Source organism: Sceloporus occidentalis, unplaced genomic scaffold (assembly GCF_023333645.1).
Source record: "Sceloporus occidentalis isolate IW3139 unplaced genomic scaffold, rSceOcc1.0.p SCAF_205, whole genome shotgun sequence".
Lineage (NCBI taxonomy): Eukaryota > Metazoa > Chordata > Lepidosauria > Squamata > Phrynosomatidae > Sceloporus > Sceloporus occidentalis.
In genome coordinates this window covers 846,882-867,826 of record NW_028317185.1, presented here as the reverse complement: position 1 = coordinate 867,826, position 20,945 = coordinate 846,882, and the positions used below count along the sequence as shown (strand labels likewise).

At 47.7% G+C, this 20,945-nt stretch overlaps 1 protein-coding gene across 1 annotated transcript in view; it reads left to right on the top strand.

The window, feature by feature from the left end:
• Window positions 1-20,945, top strand: part of LOC149277935 (dedicator of cytokinesis protein 6-like) — a 45,654-nt gene that overhangs the window by 10,545 nt on the left and 14,164 nt on the right. The window contains exons 8-25 of the mRNA XM_089502567.1: window positions 174-259; window positions 1,554-1,620; window positions 1,880-2,029; window positions 2,239-2,319; window positions 2,475-2,628; window positions 2,908-3,032; window positions 3,134-3,227; window positions 8,335-8,497; window positions 15,382-15,499; window positions 15,628-15,698; window positions 15,912-16,050; window positions 16,362-16,463; window positions 16,795-16,881; window positions 17,603-17,834; window positions 18,229-18,397; window positions 18,873-19,041; window positions 19,381-19,485; window positions 20,805-20,888. Coding sequence (XP_089358693.1) covers window positions 174-259; window positions 1,554-1,620; window positions 1,880-2,029; window positions 2,239-2,319; window positions 2,475-2,628; window positions 2,908-3,032; window positions 3,134-3,227; window positions 8,335-8,497; window positions 15,382-15,499; window positions 15,628-15,698; window positions 15,912-16,050; window positions 16,362-16,463; window positions 16,795-16,881; window positions 17,603-17,834; window positions 18,229-18,397; window positions 18,873-19,041; window positions 19,381-19,485; window positions 20,805-20,888 — 2,196 coding nt within the window. The remainder of the gene's footprint in view (window positions 1-173; window positions 260-1,553; window positions 1,621-1,879; window positions 2,030-2,238; window positions 2,320-2,474; window positions 2,629-2,907; window positions 3,033-3,133; window positions 3,228-8,334; window positions 8,498-15,381; window positions 15,500-15,627; window positions 15,699-15,911; window positions 16,051-16,361; window positions 16,464-16,794; window positions 16,882-17,602; window positions 17,835-18,228; window positions 18,398-18,872; window positions 19,042-19,380; window positions 19,486-20,804; window positions 20,889-20,945) is intronic.

Here is a 20,945-nt window from a genome sequence, read left to right as displayed (position 1 = left end):
AAATCACATTTTTGGGTCCTTCACAAATTCTCACAACCTTCTTCCCAATTCTCGACGCGTCTTTGGCAGCTCGCTGTCTCCTTTGTTACCGTTGGTACCCGACGCGCTTCCTCGCCGCCTAGATTTTCTATTCTTTGCTTTTTATCTTTTTTATTCCCGCTGTGTTTCTCCAGGACGAGGCGGTGGAGAGATCCTCCATCCCCGAGGTGCCCAAGGAACACTTTGGACAGAGGATCCTGGTGAAATGCTTATCGCTGAAGTGAGTGCCGGGTTGGGATCCGATGAGTTCTGCCCTCCGTTGTATTTCGATGGTTATGTTACTTGTTACACGGTGGATTTTTGAAGCCAGTCAGGGTGGATGAGTGGTAATATCTCCATGCGTCCTTCTACGATTTCATCTTATTAAAAACTGCGCTTGTAGGGCCGAGCGGGTAGATACGGAAACATGTATGATCTATATATATATATGTAAATGCCATATACATGTAGGTCGGCATTGACAAAAACCTGGTTTTCTCATTTTGCTCCAATAAACTCCCTTTTATCTGCAGACCTGGAGGCAGCCATTGTTGTCAGTCATGTGCTGACGCTTTATGGCAATGCTAATGAAGTCCGTTCCTCCATAATCTTTCATTATTAAAATGTCCAGCTGGGTGATTAACACTGAGCCATTCTGTTGTTTCCCCACAGGCAGCATGGTAAGGAGTCAGGGTGTTCGTCCAGTAGATTGGGCTCAGATAACAGAGCGAGAGCTCAAATATTTTGCGAAAACTAAAGCTTTTATTTAATAACTTTTTATTGGACTCATGAAAGAAACCGATATAGTATTACGGTATTAGAATAAGCGGTCCGTGTCAAGAGGTCCCGGGTGATGAACTTTGATGACCTTATTGGAACATGATCCTAGTTATCAGGAAGAAACATCCTCTTCGGCCGCCCTAAGCCGAGCATTTAAAAGCAGAGAACCCATAAAGTTTCTAACATGTGTAAAAACAGAACACAAACTGGCCGTACATGTCTCGGGTTGCCTCGTACTATGTATGGGTACCTCCTTTCGCTCGTTTGCCGTCCCAGAGTAGTGATGCCAACCACAATGATCAACCTCTCGCCCGCCCAGGTGTCTCGCCCCACACCCCGTGCTAAGGGGGTCAAACAATCTTTGCCCAAAAGAACTCGCTTATTTTGGTTGTTTGTCTAAAACTGAATGACGATGAGGTTTTCCAAACCCGGTTCCTCCTTTAAAATTCCGCTTCCGAAACCATTAACCGTAACAAGCGAAGGCAGAATCACAGCAACTTTTTGGAAACAGTTATTGGAGTTTACGAAACTTTTTGGATGCTTTTTAGCGTGAATAGAACGATGAACTTTGTATCCAAGATGACTGCTAATCCAGGGTCTCGAAACACTGTAAGGAATATGTTAACTGGCCGTTTCAATAACTTACAGACCTAAATCAAGCATTTTTCTACAAAAAATAAGTAATTAACCGTGGACATTTGTTCCCGGCAGTGCTGTTATAAATCATGCCCCCCATCGTTTCTCTCTCGCTGCAGGTTTGAGATAGAGATTGAGCCGATATTTGGGGTCATGGCGCTCTATGATGCTAAAGAAAAGAAAAAAGTAAGTACAGGTGCCTGAAGATACCGTGAGCGAGCATCTCGCTTCTAAAGCCTGGACGTGGGAATACTGAGTGTGACACCTCTAGGAATTCATATAGATATAGCATCGGGCCAGGGCTGGACACAGGCTAGAATCTCTGGGACTCGGCAAAGGCTTAGTGGAGCACACCTCTAGGAGGGCTGGTACCTCTAAGACTAGTCCCAGCTTATAAAACATGGCACCCCCATTGTCTGTCTCTCATTGGATCATCTCTTCTCAGATATCAGAAGGTTTCCACTTTGACCTGAACTCGGACTCTGTGAAGAACATGCTGAGGACACAGAGCGGGCATCCAGCTCCTTCTACCCTGGCGCGATCCGCCATCTTCTCCATCACATATCCCTCTCCTGACATATACCTCGTCATCAAGGTGCTGTGTGTGCGAGGCTTAGAGTTCTGGGTGTAGCACAGAGCTCGGTCTTTGTGGACTTCCCGGCCATAGACTTCTCCGTAGACATTGGTTCTGATATGTTCCATATATGAATGCAGTGTGTATGTGCGAATGAATGAATGGAGTGTGCTGTACATGGCTTAAAGGAGTTTTAGGTCCTACGTGGCTATTGTATTCTTGTTTTGCAGCTGGAGAAGGTCCTGCAGCAGGGGGATATAGGAGAGTGCTGTGAGCCGTACATGGTCCTCAAAGAGAGCGATGCTGTCAAGGTAAGAGACCGCTCTACCAGCGAGTCCCCCAGACGACCCTGCTTAGACTCACTTCTGCTGGGATAAATGTCTTAAACTCCTGGAGATCTCTTTAAGGTAGACATGTGGCGCTCTCTAGGGCAGGCGTTGAGTCTCTAAATGTTTTCTATCCACAGAATAAGGAGAAGGTGGACAAGCTGAGATCCCAAGCGGAACAGTTCTGCTCACGCCTAGGCAGGTACCGAATGCCTTTCGCCTGGACCGCGATTCACCTGATGAATATTATCAACAGCACGGCAACGGCTGAGCGGGACTCGGACTCGGAGAGCGGTAATTAGAACCCCCTCTCGCGTTTTTAATCATTTTTAGCCTTTGTAACACAGAGCTGGCCTATATAATTCTGGGGATCAAACCTCGCCTGAAGGTTCTGTAATTTGATTTGTGCGCCATTATTGTTAATACACGGGCTCTGCTTGTCAAGTTAAAGCTTCTTTCGAAGCAGTAGAATTTCTCGCGGTAGAACACCTGGATATAAGACAATCTTTGACTGCAGACATTAGCCGGTTCCGATTTGTAACCTTGGCTTGGTTTTTATCCTTCTCGCCGCAGACCGGAAAGGGACGTGGAATGAGAGGAAGAGGAAAGCCTTTGAGCGAATGAGTGTTGGCGATGAAGTGTGCGGGTTCACAACTTTCCGTCCGGCGACTCTTACCGTTACCAACTTCTTCAAGCAGGTCAGTACACCTCGCGTATCATTCGTAGTCTCGTTCGTAGTGACGGACGCTCCGGGGGGGGGTAACGTATTTCGTGATAAACTCCGGCGCTCTCTTTACAGGAAGGCGACCGTCTCAGCGACGAGGACCTGTACAAGTTCCTCGCAGATATGAGGAGACCGTCCACTGCATTACGCAGACTGCGGCCCGTAACAGGTACAGCGAGTGCCCCCGGGTCCTGGCATAACGGGCACTATCATTAATGTGTTTGAAATCGCTAATAAGTTCCGAAACCTGAGCGGTATGGAAATAATGAATGTTATTTATTTAGAGCTTTGTGGCAGGATGAGACATTAGTATCATTTATTGAGAGACAAGATTCTAGAATTGTGAATGTTACGGGCATAATCATAATTTATTTAATGCCATCACATCCTGCAGGAGCGAGAAGCAGACAGAGATTATTCCATAAAAGCTGTGGACGCTTCTCCACAAAACCAATATTAAAGAGGCTACAGGCAGCACGAAGGGACCAGATCTGTCTCGGGTTATAATTTATCCGTACCCATTTATACCGCTGACGGTTATTATCATTTTATAAGGAAAATGGTTACAGAAATGGTAAAACAATGTAACAATTTCTAACCTGATTTTGTGCTTGGGAATGATCATAATGGGAAAAAGTCTATGGTGTTTCAATCGTACCTCTATGATGACTATGTGAACTTGGAGATGATAACGCAGGGCGGATGCGAGGATCCAGCGTGGACATGGGGGGGGTTTAGGGATAGGTGACTGGGAGGAATGTGGAGATGGAGGTGTAAGGGTCCATGGCGTGGAGATGGAGGTGTAAGGGTCCATGGCGTGGAGACGGAGGTGTAAGGGTCCATGGCGTGGAGACGGAGGTGTAAGGGTCCATGGCGTGGAGACGGAGGTGTAAAGGTCCATGGCGTGGAGACGGAGGTGTAAGGGTCCATGGCGTGGAGACGGAGGTGTAAGGGTCCGTGGCGTGGAGATGGAGGTGTAAGGGTCCATGGCGTGGAGACGGAGGTGTAAGGGTCCATGGCGTGGAGGTGTAAGGATCCATGGCGTGGAGACGGAGGTGTAAGGGTCCATGGCGTGGAGATGGAGGTGTAAGGGTCCATGGCGTGGAGACGGAGGTGTAAGGGTCCATGGCGTGGAGGTGTAAGGGTCCATGGCGTGGAGGTGTAAGGGTCCATGGCGTGGAGGTGTAAGGGTCCATGGCGTGGAGACGGAGGTGTAAGGGTCCATGGCGTGGAGGTGTAAGGGTCCATGGCGTGGAGGTGTAAGGGTCCATGGCGTGGAGACGGAGGTGTAAGGGTCCATGGCGTGGAGACGGAGGTGTAAGGGTCCATGGCGTGGAGACGGAGGTGTAAGGGTCCATGGCGTGGAGACGGAGGTGTAAGGGTCCATGGCGTGGAGACGGAGGTGTAAGGGTCCATGGCGTGGAGGTGTAAGGGTCCATGGCGTGGAGGTGTAAGGGTCCATGGCGTGGAGACGGAGGTGTAAGGGTCCATGGCGTGGAGGTGTAAGGATCCATGGCGTGGAGACGGAGGTGTAAGGGTCCATGGCGTGGAGACGGAGGTGTAAGGGTCCATGGCGTGGAGACGGAGGTGTAAGGGTCCATGGCGTGGAGACGGAGGTGTAAGGGTCCATGGCGTGGAGACGGAGGTGTAAGGGTCCGTGGCGTGGAGATGGAGGTGTAAGGGTCCATGGCGTGGAGGTGTAAGGGTCCATGGCGTGGAGACGGAGGTGTAAGGGTCCATGGCATGGAGGTGTAAGGATCCATGGCGTGGAGACGGAGGTGTAAGGGTCCATGGCGTGGAGACGGAGGTGTAAGGGTCCATGGCATGGAGGTGTAAGGATCCATGGCGTGGAGACGGAGGTGTAAGGGTCCATGGCGTGGAGATGGAGGTGTAAGGGTCCATGGCGTGGAGACGGAGGTGTAAGGGTCCATGGCGTGGAGGTGTAAGGGTCCATGGCGTGGAGACGGATGTGTAAGGGTCCATGGCGTGGAGACGGAGGTGTAAGGGTCCATGGCGTGGAGGTGTAAGGGTCCATGGCGTGGAGACGGATGTGTAAGGGTCCATGGCGTGGAGACGGAGGTGTAAGGGTCCATGGCGTGGAGACGGAGGTGTAAGGGTCCATGGCGTGGAGACGGAGGTGTAAGGGTCCATGGCGTGGAGGTGTAAGGATCCATGGCGTGGAGACGGAGGTGTAAGGGTCCATGGCGTGGAGATGGAGGTGTAAGGGTCCATGGCGTGGAGACGGAGGTGTAAGGGTCCATGGCGTGGAGGTGTAAGGGTCCATGGCGTGGAGACGGAGGTGTAAGGGTCCATGGCGTGGAGGTGTAAGGGTCCATGGCGTGGAGACGGAGGTGTAAGGGTCCATGGCGTGGAGGTGTAAGGGTCCATGGCGTGGAGACGGAGGTGTAAGGGTCCATGGCGTGGAGGTGTAAGGGTCCATGGCGTGGAGACGGAGGTGTAAGGGTCCATGGCGTGGAGACGGAGGTGTAAGGGTCCATGGCGTGGAGACGGAGGTGTAAGGGTCCATGGCGTGGAGGTGTAAGGGTCCATGGCGTGGAGACGGAGGTGTAAGGGTCCGTGGCGTGGAGATGGAGGTGTAAGGGTCCATGGCGTGGAGGTGTAAGGGTCCATGGCGTGGAGACGGAGGTGTAAGGGTCCATGGCATGGAGGTGTAAGGATCCATGGCGTGGAGACGGAGGTGTAAGGGTCCATGGCGTGGAGATGGAGGTGTAAGGGTCCATGGCGTGGAGACGGAGGTGTAAGGGTCCATGGCGTGGAGGTGTAAGGGTCCATGGCGTGGAGGTGTAAGGGTCCATGGCGTGGAGACGGAGGTGTAAGGGTCCATGGCGTGGAGGTGTAAGGGTCCATGGCGTGGAGACGGATGTGTAAGGGTCCATGGCGTGGAGACGGAGGTGTAAGGGTCCATGGCGTGGAGGTGTAAGGGTCCATGGCGTGGAGACGGAGGTGTAAGGGTCCATGGCGTGGAGATGGAGGTGTAAGGGTCCATGGCGTGGAGACGGAGGTGTAAGGGTCCATGGCGTGGAGGTGTAAGGGTCCATGGCGTGGAGGTGTAAGGGTCCATGGCGTGGAGACGGAGGTGTAAGGGTCCATGGCGTGGAGGTGTAAGGGTCCATGGCGTGGAGACGGAGGTGTAAGGGTCCATGGCGTGGAGGTGTAAGGGTCCATGGCGTGGAGACGGAGGTGTAAGGGTCCGTGGCGTGGAGACGGAGGTGTAAGGGTCCGTGGCGTGGAGACGGAGGTGTAAGGGTCCGTGGCGTGGAGATGGAGGTGTAAGGGTCCATGGCGTGGAGACGGAGGTGTAAGGGTCCGTGGCGTGGAGGTGTAAGGGTCCATGGCGTGGAGACGGAGGTGTAAGGGTCCATGGCGTGGAGACGGAGGTGTAAGGGTCCATGGCGTGGAGATGGAGGTGTAAGGGTCCATGGCGTGGAGGTGGAGGTATAAGGGTTCATGGCGTGGAGACGGAGGTGTAAGGGTCCATGGCGTGGAGATGGAGGTGTAAGGGTCCATGGCGTGGAGGTGTAAGGGTTCATGGCGTGGAGACGGAGGTGTAAGGGTCCATGGGAGGAATCCTGGGAATGGTGGGTGGTGTGGAGATGAGGGATATTAGTGTGAATTGGAGTGCTTGGTATGGAGGTGGAGCTGGTAGGGCTTGGTGAATGTAAGGAATTTGGGAAAGGGTGTGTGGTGTGGAGATGGTGTATATTAGGACATGATGAATGTGAGGAATCCTGCGAAGGGTGTGGAAGAGGGAGATAGTGTGAATAAATACATTTGCGAAAGGATCATTGGTGTGATGATGGGCAAATGAGGACAGGATGAAGAGGAATAATCTGGGAAATGGTGCAAGGTGTGGAGAAGGGGGATATTGGGGTAAATGTGAGGAATCATGCAAGGCGTGGAGATAGGGATATTGAAGTGAATGGGAAGGATCTGGGGAAGGGTGTTTAGTGTGGAGAAGGGGGATATTGGGGTGAATGGGAGGAATCATGAATAAGGGTGAGCAGTGGTGAGATATGGAGTAACAGGGAGACATCCCAGGGGTCATTTCATTTATTTAATCCATAGCACAGGAAGGAAGTTGCCGGCTTCAGAAATTAATGTCCATCTGTCTCCGCCATCAGAAGTCCTACTTCCCTCCGCACCAGATGTGACCCTGCAGCCCAGTGACCGCTGTGTGCCAGAAAGCCTTTGTTAATCTATCTAATAACGCAATTCCCAGAACAGACGTGAGAAAGTGTAAGAGGAAGCAAAGTGAATTAGTCAGCCTTACGATAAACACGTAAACAAGCAGACCTGGCCCTGTGAGCAAAGAGGCGCATGTTATACATACGTTTCCCACACGCTATCATCAGCATAACTGGAACTCTCAGGCTTTGCCCCGGAGTCTCAGGCTTTCCCCCCTATCTCGGGGCGACGGGCAGATTCTCAGGATCACGCAGCCTGGAACTGACTCCTTCCTGTCCTACGCGGCTCTGATTATATATCAGACTCTGAGTTATTTATTTTGCCACCAGTATTTTATGGCTGATATCCCTGCTTGAATGCAGGTGATTTAATGAAGTGCATCTTCAAATAATGACAAGTCAAGGTTCCGACGAGAGCCATTTGGGTAACACAGTTGCTATGTAGAATCTGCATTATAGGCTTTTAAGGGGTTAATATTTAAAGACTCTCGGGTCATTTAGAAAGTTCCCTGGTCTGAGCATCGGCCATAAAGGCAGAAATACCGGTAGACCTGGATACAGTTACTGTAACTAAACACATGCATGCACAATCTGTATGGCCTGACATTTAGCTCCCATCCATTCTCTCTGTTATCGGCTGTATAGCCTGACATTTAGCTCCCATCCGTTTTCTCTGTTATCGGCTGTATGGCCTGACATTTAGCTCCCATCCGTTTTCTCTGTTATCGGCTGTATGGCCTGACATTTAGCTCCCATCCGTTTTCTCTGTTATCGGCTGTATGGCCTGACATTTAGCTCCCATCCGTTTTCTCTGTTATCATCTGTATGGCCTGACGTTTAGGTCCCATCCATTCTCTCTGAAAGTGTATGTATGTATGTATGGACTGGAGGTTTCTTCCCGCACCCATCCTTTTGATTTTGGTTGAAAGCATCACCTGAACTCACCTGGTTACCTTTAGCAGAGACTATTATTCCTGCTTGTTTTTCTCTTCTCCGTGAGCATGGCTGCCAGTTATCCTAAACCGTTCATACAGATATCGCCCTAACATCATCTCGTCTCTTCCTTTCCAGCCCATCTGAAAATTGACGTGTCCCCGGCTCCCGACTCTCCGCAGTACTGTCTGTCCCCGGAGCTGCGCCATGTTATACCGTATCCCGATCCCAGAGTGCGTCCGACGAAGGAAATCCTGGAGTTCCCTCCGCGGGAGGTGTATTCACCCTACACCTCGTACCGGTGAGTGCTGCCCTCCTACCGGCAACCCCCATCACACTCCGTACCCATCCTTTACCGTTGCTGGCATATGTTTCTTCTACGTGTTTTGTGGTCCCACACAATACTGACTCTTTTTGTCAGGGCAAGTTAAGCTTTTGTGTAAAACTATATCTAGTTACGTACAAAATGTTTATTAGAACTAAAATCTATAACCATGGACAATATTAAACACCACATTTTATAAATTATATAAATATTACTTTATATATTTTTTATATTAAAAAAAGAAATTAATAATACAGCAGTGAAACACAAGTCCTTTAGGGCCTTTCCAGACCCTAGGGGCATATGGAGATGATATGATGATGTCACTGAGGTCTATATAAATATTTAGATTTTTTTTATTATTATTAATATTATTTATTATTATGTTTCCCCCTCTTCTCAGTCTGACCTCCCTGTGTGGATGGTCATCAAAGCAGGGTCTGCCATGCAGTGTCTCTAATATACGACATACTAACACCGTATGTAAACACAAAAGTTTTAACCCCTTCAATCCCAGGGGTTTTTGGTACCTCAAAGCCCAGAGCAATTTTGCCATTCTTGGGGTATGTCGGTTTAGCGATGATTCTCTTTTCCTGTGAATGGTGTACCCATGTAAATTATATATTGTTTTTTCAAGGACAGATAGAGCTTTCGTTTGATACCATAGTTGGATGATTAGCTGAAAATTTAGAATGAGAAATTTAGTAAAAACTAGCGAAGATTAGAAAAATAAACTAATTGTTTTTTACATTTTCCCTCTGAATCCTCACAAAATTAGGTAAAGTGATGGAAAATCCCCTCCAAGTTTATAAATTCAGGTGTCCTGATTTCAGAAATACCTAATTTATATAGATTTTCCAGACTTTCCCAGCACCAGGGAGCATACTATTAGGTGTACAATTTTGTATAATTTTTATGCCTATGGCTTAAAGGGTTTGGGGGTTGTGAACGGGGGCAGGAGGGTTATACTGGCTAGATGTTATGCTAGGGCAATGGGATGTAAGGTTTTTTTAAGAATTTTTTTTATTATCTTTTTTTATATATTTTTATTTTATTTTAATTTTTTGTAAATTTTTTGTATTTTTTACATTTTTTTTTTTACACAGTAATGGTTAGAGGTCCTCCTAGGGACCTCCTGAACATACCAGTGATGTCACAGTGACATCAGAGCTCATATTATAATTTTTTTTTGTATTATTTATATTATTATTTTAATTATTTATTTAATATTATTTTTAAATGACTAACCGTTTTTTTCCCCCCCAGCTTTTCTGTTTCAGGACGGGAGGGGGGGTGAGAGAGATGGTTTCTCACTCCCCTCCCCGCGATCCCCCTGCACCGATCACACTGTGATCTCTATGCAGGTCCTCACAGACCTGCATAGAGATCGCAGCGTCTCTGTGCCTCATCGGAGGGCAGGATATCCCCGCAGGGGATATCCTGTCCTCCGATGACCTTCCGGGTTACGTCAGCAGTGACGTAACCCGGAAGGGAATGCCCGATCGCGCGTTTGCAACCGCGCGATCGCGCGATCGGGCAGTTTACCGGTAACAGCTTACCGGCTTTCATGCCGGAAGCTGTTACAGGCGATCGGACAGCAGAAAGCCGGCAAAGCCGGCTTCTGCTGTCAGTGGGGAGTCCAGGCTGTCAAACGACAGCCTGGTCTCCCGTGCAGCGGCAGGGATGTGTCCCTGACGCTGCACGAAGGGCTGGACGTACCGGGACGTCCATAGGGGTTTCCTTGTGGGCGTTTTTTGGACGTCCCGGTACGTCTATAGGGGATTGAAGGGGTTAAACCAATGTTTTAAAATAAACTAATATATATATATGAAAAAATAGTAAAGCAAGTAAAATTAATATTAAAATAAAGGGTATGTAAAAAGATATTCTGGTGTGAGTTTTTATAAACATCTAGGTATGATATATCAGGCACATTTTCTATTAATATTCTTAAATATACATTAAATGCAAAGGACAAATATTTAAAAAGAATGAAGGTGATAAAAACATGTGATCTTATTATCAAAATAACCAATAAAATGGTCCATTCAGCAGGAACATCCCATTGGTTGCTATGGGGAAGAACGCTGTATTTTTTTGTTATTAGTGGATATTATATTTATATGAAATATGAAAATATGGTGCAGTTTGCCACATGGCAATAAAAGTGATATGCTATTATGATCCGGCTAAACATAGCCTAAATAAGAAATAGATATAGTACATCCACCATGTTTTTTTTTCTTATTATTTTTAAACTATTTAAATCATTTTTATGTAAATACATTAATTATAAAGAATAATCAAATAAAAAATCACTAATGTGTTTGACTACTTACATTTTATATATGAATGGCCATGGAATTATACAGTATTATAACAGTAATAGTGGTGGTTACATTTATAATCGGGAACCGATATAGTAAATAAATTAGTATGATATTGTACACCAGCTTTATTATGCTCTATCAAAACCTAATGTATCCTTGCGACACAATATTCTGAGAGCTGATCGGATGAAAAGTCAGCCGTCACCATGTATAAGTCAGAGAGCACTGTGTGATCAGGAGATGGTCCGTCCATGTTGTCCTTTAAAGTGTCAGCTCAAGCCATCTACAGAAACCTGGAATGAAAGGAAATCCACATTTGTTACAATGGGGTGGGATCTCAGTAAAATCTGTATTTATACAGCTCCTTTCTGTTACATTATACACAGTGCGGGGCCCCTCTGGGGTGGGATCTCGGTAATATCTGTATTTATACAGCTCCTTTCTGTTACATTATACACAGTGCGGGGCCCCTCTGGGGTGGGATCTCGGTAATATCTGTATTTATACAGCTCCTTTCTGTTACATTATACACAGTGCGGGGCCCCTCTGGGGTGGGATCTCGGTAATATCTGTATTTATACAGCTCCTTTCTGTTACATTATACACAGTGCGGGGCCCCTCTGGGGTGGGATCTCGGTAATATCTGTATTTATACAGCTCCTTTCTGTTACATTATACACAGTGCGGGGCCCCTCTGGGGTGGGATCTCGGTAATATCTGTATTTATACAGCTCCTTTCTGTTACATTATACACAGTGCGGGGCTCCTCTGGGGTGGATCCCAGTAATATCTGTATTTATACAGCTCCTTTCTGTTACATTATACACAGTGCGGCCCCCTCTGGGGGGGATCCCAGTAATATCTGTATTTATACAGCTCCTTTCTGTTACATTATACACAGTGCGGGGCCCCTCTGGGGTGGGATCTCAGTAATATCTGTATTTATACAGCTCCTTTCTGTTACATTATACACAGTGCGGGGCTCCTCTGGGGTGGATCACAGTAATATCTGTATTTATACAGCTCCTTTCTGTTACATTATACACAGTGCGGCCCCCTCTGGGGTGGATCTCAGTAATATCTGTATTTACACAGCTCCTTTCTGTTACATTATACACAGTGCGGGGCCCCTCTGGGGTGGATCCCAGTAATATCTGTATTTATACAGCTCCTTTCTGTTACATTATACACAGTGCAGCCCCTCTGGGGTGGATCCCAGTAATATCTGTATTTATACAGCTCATTTCTGTTACATTATACACAGTGCGGGGCTCCTCTGGGGTGGATCCCAGTAATATATGTATTTATTCAGCTTCTTTCTGTTACATTATACACAGTGCGGGGCTCCTCTGGGGTGGATCCCAGTAAAACACTGTATACTAATTTACTAACCTTTCGCAGAATATTATTTATTTGCGTCCTCTGCTTTTCCATCTGCGCTTGTTGTTGCCTCACTGCTTCTACTACCACCTGGAGTATTAGATGTTGTCTCTCAACCTGCGCCTGGACATACACAAGACGGTCATACTCAGAAAAAAGCCAGTCACTGTAAGCTGGAGAAGTTACTACTTCAGGGCGTGGAGAAGCTCTGCTAGTTTCTTACCTTCAGAGCTGAGGTATCCCCGTCCTCCTCTTGCACCCCATCTTCTATCTGGCGCACCCTTCTTTGTAGTTCCCCGTACTCTTTTTGTAAGTCCTGGAGTTCCCCGACTATTGTCCCTGATAGCGTCCGAATCTCCTGCTCTTCTCTCTGTAAGAGAAGTCCGTATGTCTGAGGTTAATGCATTTAATGGACTGGGTTAATTTCGCCAAACCCGTTTCCCTTTATTCTTCTTGCACAAATGCCCCCCCCCCCATTGAGAAGGACCTCCCGTGTTATATATAGAGCTATGGCTTTAGATTTTGGGGCTTTAAGCAAAAATATTAATCTTAATATTATAAGATTATTATTATTACGGTATTATTATGAAGTAATACTAATAAAATTAATAATTATAATAATAATGCCTTGATTGTGGCACGTTCAACGATGGGGTAGATAAAATAAATGCAATGATTTTGAAATGGATTTAGGAGCCACTTAATGCCCAATAGCAGGAAAAGGGGGCAGGCTAGATGGGCCAAATTCTATGTTTTTATGTTAAAATGCCCCAGAAGCAGCCCCCCCCCATGCTCCTACCTGCTCACCTGCAGCCTCCCCACTTCTATGCGGAGCCTCCGCTCCTCTTGCTTTGCTCCGGCCAGCGTCTCCTGCAGCCGCTCCAGCCCTTGCCGGTGGCGGCTCTGCCGGCCCTCCGCCCTTTGGAGCTTGCTGCTGGTGGAGCTGTAAGTGTCCGCTATCCCCTGCCCCAGCTGCAGCGTCCCGTAGATCAGCACGTTGACGTCTTCCTGCAGCGCCACCTTCCCCTCCGCCACCCGCTGACCGAGGGCCGCAACCACGAGGAGCAGGAGGAGAAGCATGGCCCCCGGCGGCACCGGCACAGTGAGGACCCCGGCGCAGCGGCTGTTAGAGTTAAAGGGACAGCCAGGGGTGTGAGGCAGCGAGGAGCTACCGGGGTTGTGTAAGAGGGAAAGGATATTACAACAGGTGCTGCAGTGGAGGGGGAGGAGAGCTGCCATAACCTCTGTCTCATTCATAGACTCTGAACTCGCCAATCTCTTTCTTTTCTAATGCTGTCGGATCTGTCTCTTTCTAAACGCGGGTCATACGGTTACATTAGTTCACCCCCCCCCCCGTCTGCTGTCCGTGATGGGTAAACACAGCTAACCTTGGCCTGAGGTTGCTCAGAGTTGCCGCTGTCTGCCTTCTTACGATTGGTGGACATTGCTGTGCCCATTATATGTGCCGTGCCCAACATCTTGCTGCCTGTTCTCGTAATAGACATGGAGCTGAATTTGAACAACTGGCTTTAATCCTCTGTGAAATTCCCTTTAAATCATAGCCCAGCATAATAATAACTATAATAATAATAATATGTCACTGTGCAGATAACTCCGTGCCCCATAGCCAGTGGCGGTCGATGAGGAATAAGTTTTCAGCAACCGTTCGTCGCCTCTCATGCTTCTCTACAAGGCTTCTGCCTTGGTCGCGGAGCCGGCATTTCATGCTGAGCGCCGGTATATGACATCATATTCCGGCGCTCACCAGTGAAGCTGCGCACACCGCAAAATATATTTTTTGGGTGTGGCAGCGGAGGGAGTGATTGCATGCAGGGAAGCGTTGAGCGGGCCCCAAGGAAATGCTTAGGTAGGGTCCAATTTTTTCACTATAAAATATATTGGCAACAGGGTCTAATATTTATATATATATATATATATATATATTGGCAGCAGGGGCAAATAGTTATATATGTCTTGGCAGCAGGGTCTAATTATTTATATATTGGCAGCAGGGGCATATATTAATGTATATTGGCTGCAGGGACTAATAATATATATCAGCAGCCATGGCTAATATTAATATATATCGACAGCAAGGGCTAATATTTATATATATTGGCAGCAAGGGCTAATATTTATAGATATATTGGCAGCAAGGGCTAATATTTATATTTATTGGCTGCAGGAGCTATTATCAATAAATATTGGCTGCAGGGGCTAATGTATATATATTGGCAGCAGGGTCAACTATTTTTATATATCGGCAGCAGGGTATAATTTTAATGTATATCGGCAGCAGGGTATAATATAAGCATATATCCGCAGCAGGGGTTAATATTTATATATATATTGGCAGCAGGGGCTAATATTAAAGAATGAAAAATAACTGCCAGTCCAGCTCTTATTTTGAAATCATATTTCAATCACGGTCTTTACTTCAAAGAGATAAGTACATATGTAGTTAAAAATGCACGTCTAACGCATATATATATGCCCATAGCCCCCTCCTGTCCGTGTCACCCTGCGGTGGGAGGGACAAACTCCGTGCCCCATAGCCCCCTCCTGTCTGTCACCCTGCGGTGGGAGGGACAGACTCCGTGCCCCATAGCCCCCTCCTATCTGTTACCCTGCGGTGGGAGGGGCAGACTCCGTGCCCCATAGCTCCCTCCTGTCTGTCACCCTGCGGTGGGAGGGGCATATTCCGTGCCCCATAGCCGCCTCCTGTCTGTCACCCTGCAGTGGGAGGGGCAGACTCCGTGCCCCATAGCTCCCTCCTGTCTGTCGCCCTGCTGTGGGAGGGACAGACTCCGTGCCCCATAGCTCCCTCCTGTCTGTCACCCTGCGGTGGGAGGGACAGACTCCGTGCCCCATAGCCCCCTCCTATCTGTTACCCTGCGGTGGGAGGGGCAGACTCCGTGCCCCATAGCTCCCTCCTGTCTGTCGCCCTGCGGTGGGAGGGACAGACTCCGTGCCCCATAGCTCCCTCCTGTCTGTCACCCTGCGGTGGGAGGGGCAGATTCCGTGCCCCATAGCCCCCTCCTGTCTGTCGCCCTGCGGTGGGAGGGGCAGACTCCGTGCTTCCTAGCCTGTTTGATATCTATAGCCCGTGATTAGTCGCCCCCCGATCCCTAACATATTGTCTGTCCACAGGAACCTCCTCTTTGTGTATCCGCGGAGCCTGAATTTCAGCAGCCGGCAGGGATCGGTGAGGAATATTGCAGTAAAGGTGCAGTACATGGCTGGAGAAGACCCCAACCAAGCTATGCCGGTGAGTATAATAGAGCGGCAGGGACAGCTAATGGAACGGAGCGGCGGGAAGCTACGAACGCGCATCAGGTGTCATGTATGTCGGGAAAGTCATACATGTTTGTGACTGTCCTGTGTCCTTGGCTGCAGGTGATCTTTGGGAAATCGAGCTGCAGCGAGTTCTATAGTGAAGCGTACACTTCTGTCGTGTATCACAATAAGTGAGTATCTGCAAAATATTGCGTCCACAGATTCGCAGACAGTATACTCCTGCTCAAGCTGTGCTACAGCCATGCGATCGGGTTCCCGCTGACCCGCCTGTCTGTCCATCCTTCTCAGTCTTTCCTCCGTCATCTGCTGCTTCATCCACATCTCCGAGTGTCCGTTATGATGATCCATTCCCGATTCCCTTCCCTTCCCTTCTTGCCTCTCAGGTCTCCGGAATTCTACGAAGAATTTAAGATGAAAATCCCTGGAAATCTCACAGAAAATCACCATCTTCTCTTCACCTTTTACCACGTGAGCTGCCGGCAGAACCAGAGCTCACTCGTGGAGACCCCAGCTGGGTATACGGTGAGTGGGGGGCTCCTGCTTCTCATCTACCTCCTTCTCTCCCATTTCTACACTCGAAATCCCATCCCTTTTGTTCTGCAGGGTGGTATTGGGTTCTAGACGGGTTCTAGACCGGGGTTATAGCTGTTCTTGAACTAACAAACCATTATTTATTGTTGAGAATAAACAATATCACTAGTTTTGAATTTATATTATTTAGTCATTTATTTATAAAATCCATACTGGGGTCAACGACCCCAAAACAATAAGGACGGGACAGTGTACGATGTAATCACGGTGATCTGGTAATCACGTTCCTTTTTGCTTCCTAGTGGATTCCCCTGATGCAGCATGGCAGGTTGCGCACCGGATCCTTCTCGCTTCCCGTGTCCGTGGAAAAGCCTCCCCCCAGTTACTCTGTGCTGACCCCCGACGTGAGTATACCAAAGCACGACCTATGGGGCCGCCTGACTGGGTCGACTTAACCAAATTCCATCAGTTTGAGAAATAAACCAAACTGGGTTCGTTTAGTCTAAGAGAAAACCGATATACCTCCCCATCCTCCGTACCGGTATGAAGCCCGCACCCTTCATCCCACCGACAGGACAGGTAGCGAGAGACCAAGCAGTGAGGGCTGCGGAGCTCTGGAACGCCCTGGTTGGGTTTGGCGATGCCCGTAGGTGGCCGTTACACGGGCCCATTATCTTAAGTGATTGTTATCTTTATATGATGCATTAAATCTTCGCTTTGTCTGTTTTTACCAAGGTTCAGCTTCCAGGAATGAAATGGGTGGATAATCACAAAGCCGTCTTCATGGTGGACCTGGTGGCCGCCTCTTCCGTCCACACGCAGGTCAGCTATATCCCGGGTGGAGGCCGTCTGTGTGTCAGACGGTTTCTTCTGCTCTTCGGAAGGGTTTTTGGGCTTAATTTCACTTTGTGATTGTAGTTTAAGAAGTTTTAAGAAGTTCCATCAGTTAATATGGTGACAACCAATCGATGCCTGCCTTTGTGTCACGTGACAAGCGTTCCCCCTGAAACTATGAATGCGGCAGAATTTTAAACAATAGAATATTTTTTATTTTTTTTCTTGGGGAGTAAAGATGTATCATTGTACACCTTAAATGTGCTATGGAGGCTACCCAAATTGGGCTTGTACATTATGGAGAGGAGATGCCTATGGGGGGAGGGTTACCATTACTGTATACAAGTGTATGCTTTCACTCCTATAACTTTGCAGGCAACTAAGGAACATTATCTATAGTAATGTTGGATTTTTTTTGTTCACCTCTTGGGGTGGGGGGGGAATACTCAAATGAGACTTTTGGTGAATTTTGTCCCAATCTGGGTCAACACCTATGGGTACTAGGAAGGGCTGAACTTGACGGACTTTGTGTTTTGTTGTTTTTAACAATGCAAGATGGCGGCTCCCATATTATACGCATATGATTTGGTTTTAATAGGTATGCATTGCTTATTTTTTATCTGCAAACTCCGTAGCATTGGGTGCATTTATTATATAGGATTTAGGAAAAGCGACAGATCTGCTCATTATGTCTTGTGTTTTTCTATAGGACCCCCACCTTGACAAGTTCTTCACGCTGGTGCAAGTGTTAGAAGAGCAGAGCTTCCCCTTCCGGTTAAAAGACGTCATCATTACCGAAAGCAACGTGGAGTCTGAACTGCGGGCTAGTATGGGCAACCTGCGCCTGGCCGCCCTCGGACCCTCTGTCTGCTTCTGCCATCAGCTGCTGGATAAACTGATCCTGCTTATCGTCAGACCCCCGATCATCGGAGGGCAGATTGGTCAGTGCCTAGCGGGCGTCCTTTCTCTTCTGTCCTAGAATTCTGATCTTCCGCTCCCGAATTCTTTACAAAATACACTTTTAAGCTCAGTACGTGCGGCTTTGGGTTAAATATACTGGCAGTAGCCAAACAGGGTCTGGAAAGCCTATAAGCGCATAGAGGGACAGGAAAAAAAGAGTCATGTTAGACACGATGCCTAAAGATTAAGTAGCAGGTGGCCCTTGTGGCCAACCATGTGATTGCATATCATTGTTATTTTTCAAGAGCCCCCCAGAAGGCAGCAGTTCCTGCCCCGTTCAATGTATTTTTTAATATTTACCTATCTCCACCCTTTTCGCCCCTTATTAGCAAGCAGACCCCTGGAACCCACAGTCATTTTTGTTGTTTCTTGCAGTGAACCTGGGCCGCGCAGCCTTTGAAGTGGTAGCTCTTCTGGTGAGCCAGATTCACCGCACCCTGGAGGGATCTCAGGACCAGCGGGGCCGGAACGGGCTCCTGGCCTCCTACCTGCATTACGCCTTCCATCTGCTCAGTGACATGCCTTCGCAGCTGCAAAGCGGTGAGTGGCTACCGCCTGCGTCTATTTCATGCCATGGGGGATGAGCGCCTTCCGACGCTTTAGTGCATTTAGTGCGTCATGTGTGTTTAAGGTAACTGGTGCAGGACTCCACAAAGAGGAAGTCTTGAAAGGTGCATAGATGGAGCATGGAAAGGGAGATGTGCCATAGATATGAAATTAGCAAGTTGTGAACCTTACTAAATTTAATTTTTTCCGTTTCCTTCACAATTGAGACATTAACACAATGCTCATTTAAAGGTCCCATACTAAGCTGCTTACAGTCCTGGTATACAGGACCTTTGCCAGGGCAGCTGAAGCTGGAAAGAAGCCCATTTCTCGGGACTGTCCTGGGACATTAAAGACTGTTGGCAGTCTTGAAGGGACATTCATTTTTTCTCTGCAGGATATTGCTTTCATTCTTGATACCGGCTTCTCACTTATATCCATCAATCTCTTTATCCCGCAGCAACTCTTCCTAGTTCATCGGCCACTCCGGCTGTCCACTCGGCCACGCTGTCCCGCGCCACCGGCCGTCCTAGCAGCCTTAACCTCGCTCGCTGCAGGAGCATCAGCAACAGCAACCCAGATCTCACCAGCACGCCAGGTCCCACGGACGACGAGGAGGTCCTCAAAATAATGTCAAGCAAGGTACGGACTCTTTAAGGCCAGGGTTTGGGGGCTTGTGGAGGTGGGGGGTGCTCTGCATTTGTCTTGGTGATTGGCTTTTTACTTAAACCACTCTCCCCCCTATTCTTCCACCTTTGCCCTCCTTCTTTACTTTTTTCCATCTCACCCTACTGTCCTCCATGATGTTCTACAATTTCTCCTTTTGTTTCTTACTTCTTCCTGCTTATATATATCCTTTGTCTCCTTTGTTTATGTTCTTCTTTCTCATGTTCCATCACTGTCTCTCTGTCCTTCCTTGGGGCACCCCGTCTCTCTCTCTCTCGCGCGCTCTCTCTCTCTCTCTCTCTCTCTCTCTTGCAGGGCATCGATCGCTCTCACTCTTGGGTGAACTCTGCTTATTGCCCCGGGGGTCCAAAATCTGTTCAACGCAGGACCCAGCCAAGCTCCAACACTGAGCTCCGACAGGTGGCACATTCCCCGTATCACCCCTGCATGTGCCAGCCTTCCCTCGCATGCTCTGTGCCATAGACTTATCTTAACCCCCATCTGTGTCGTGTAACCATGCTACCATGAACGCATTGCCCTACGTGACACCGTATAACCCCCATCTGTGCTTAGATTTGATATTAATCCTCAAATACATTCGATATTCTAAACATATACTCTTACAATAATGTACCACCAAGGGTGAGATGCTGTCCTGTCAGCTCCTACCCCCAATGAGGAATACGATCTGTTGGCGCAAGTTCTCTGGATATCAGTCGGGTAAATAAAGATATCACAGATTAACCAGAGGAAAGGAGCTCATTCCAAATTCATGGTTATTTATTCCTAAATTTAAACAACCAGAAACGGCACGCACACCCTGGTAGTATATACCAACCAAATTTATTTCATTACCAAAGATTAAAATAAAAAAAAGATACATCATTAAAACACTTAACAAAAAATCCCTTTCACCAAAAAATCACTAGCAGACCATACAACAAACCTGAAAAAAAATAATTCTTGAATAGGACGCTGTGTATACTGGATGTTTGTTAATTAATTCAGTAGTTGGTGATAAATGTCATGGAATTCCCAGGATTAATAAAATCCGGTAAAATTCTATGCTGGGGTCTGTAAAGGACCTGCGATCACGAACCACAACTGAAAATCAAGCGACGGACAGCGATCTGTCAAACATCATTATATACATTTTATATAAATACAAAATATGATGAATGAACAGCAAATCTGCAAAATGTCACCTTTGTACAATATGACAAAATGAAGATCTTTGGATTCATTCACACACACAATGCATTCAGATTCATTCTTGGTATTCAAACTGCAGCCTTAAACATGATGTTCACAGGGAAGTTGTTGAGGTTTTTTTTGGGGGGGGGGGTTTGTAGCGCCATCAGATTCCGCAGCGCTGTACATTAAATAACTTTAATGAAAGTATTGTAGTCCCCACTATATCTACTATACCTCTAATGATCTGCTGTAGCTTCTCCTCCTGGTTGAGCCGGTGTTGGCCCCAGATAGGGGCCCTGGAGCCAAACTGGTCCCCGCTCTGTGATCGCATCGTCATACGAGTCAGTTCCGATTTAGAACCCTGATACTTTTCGATTGGTTACATTGTGTCTCCTTCTCATCTCCGTACCCCGTGTCTCTGCACATACTTTGCCTCTTCCTATTAATGCGTTCAATTTCTTTCTTTTTTTTTCTTGTTGGTCTCTCCATCACCTCCACCATCTGTTTGTGTTTCCATCACTATACTTCTGTCCCACCATCCTCAGGCCAACGAGCGGAGTCCTAACCGCATATCCAGCTACATGGAGGGTGCAGCTCCCGCTGCCCAACCTCGCCCTTCAGCCAAAAAGGTATAAGCATGTGGTTGGGGGCATCTTCAGGAGAGCCACGGTATGTCAAGGTGTCAG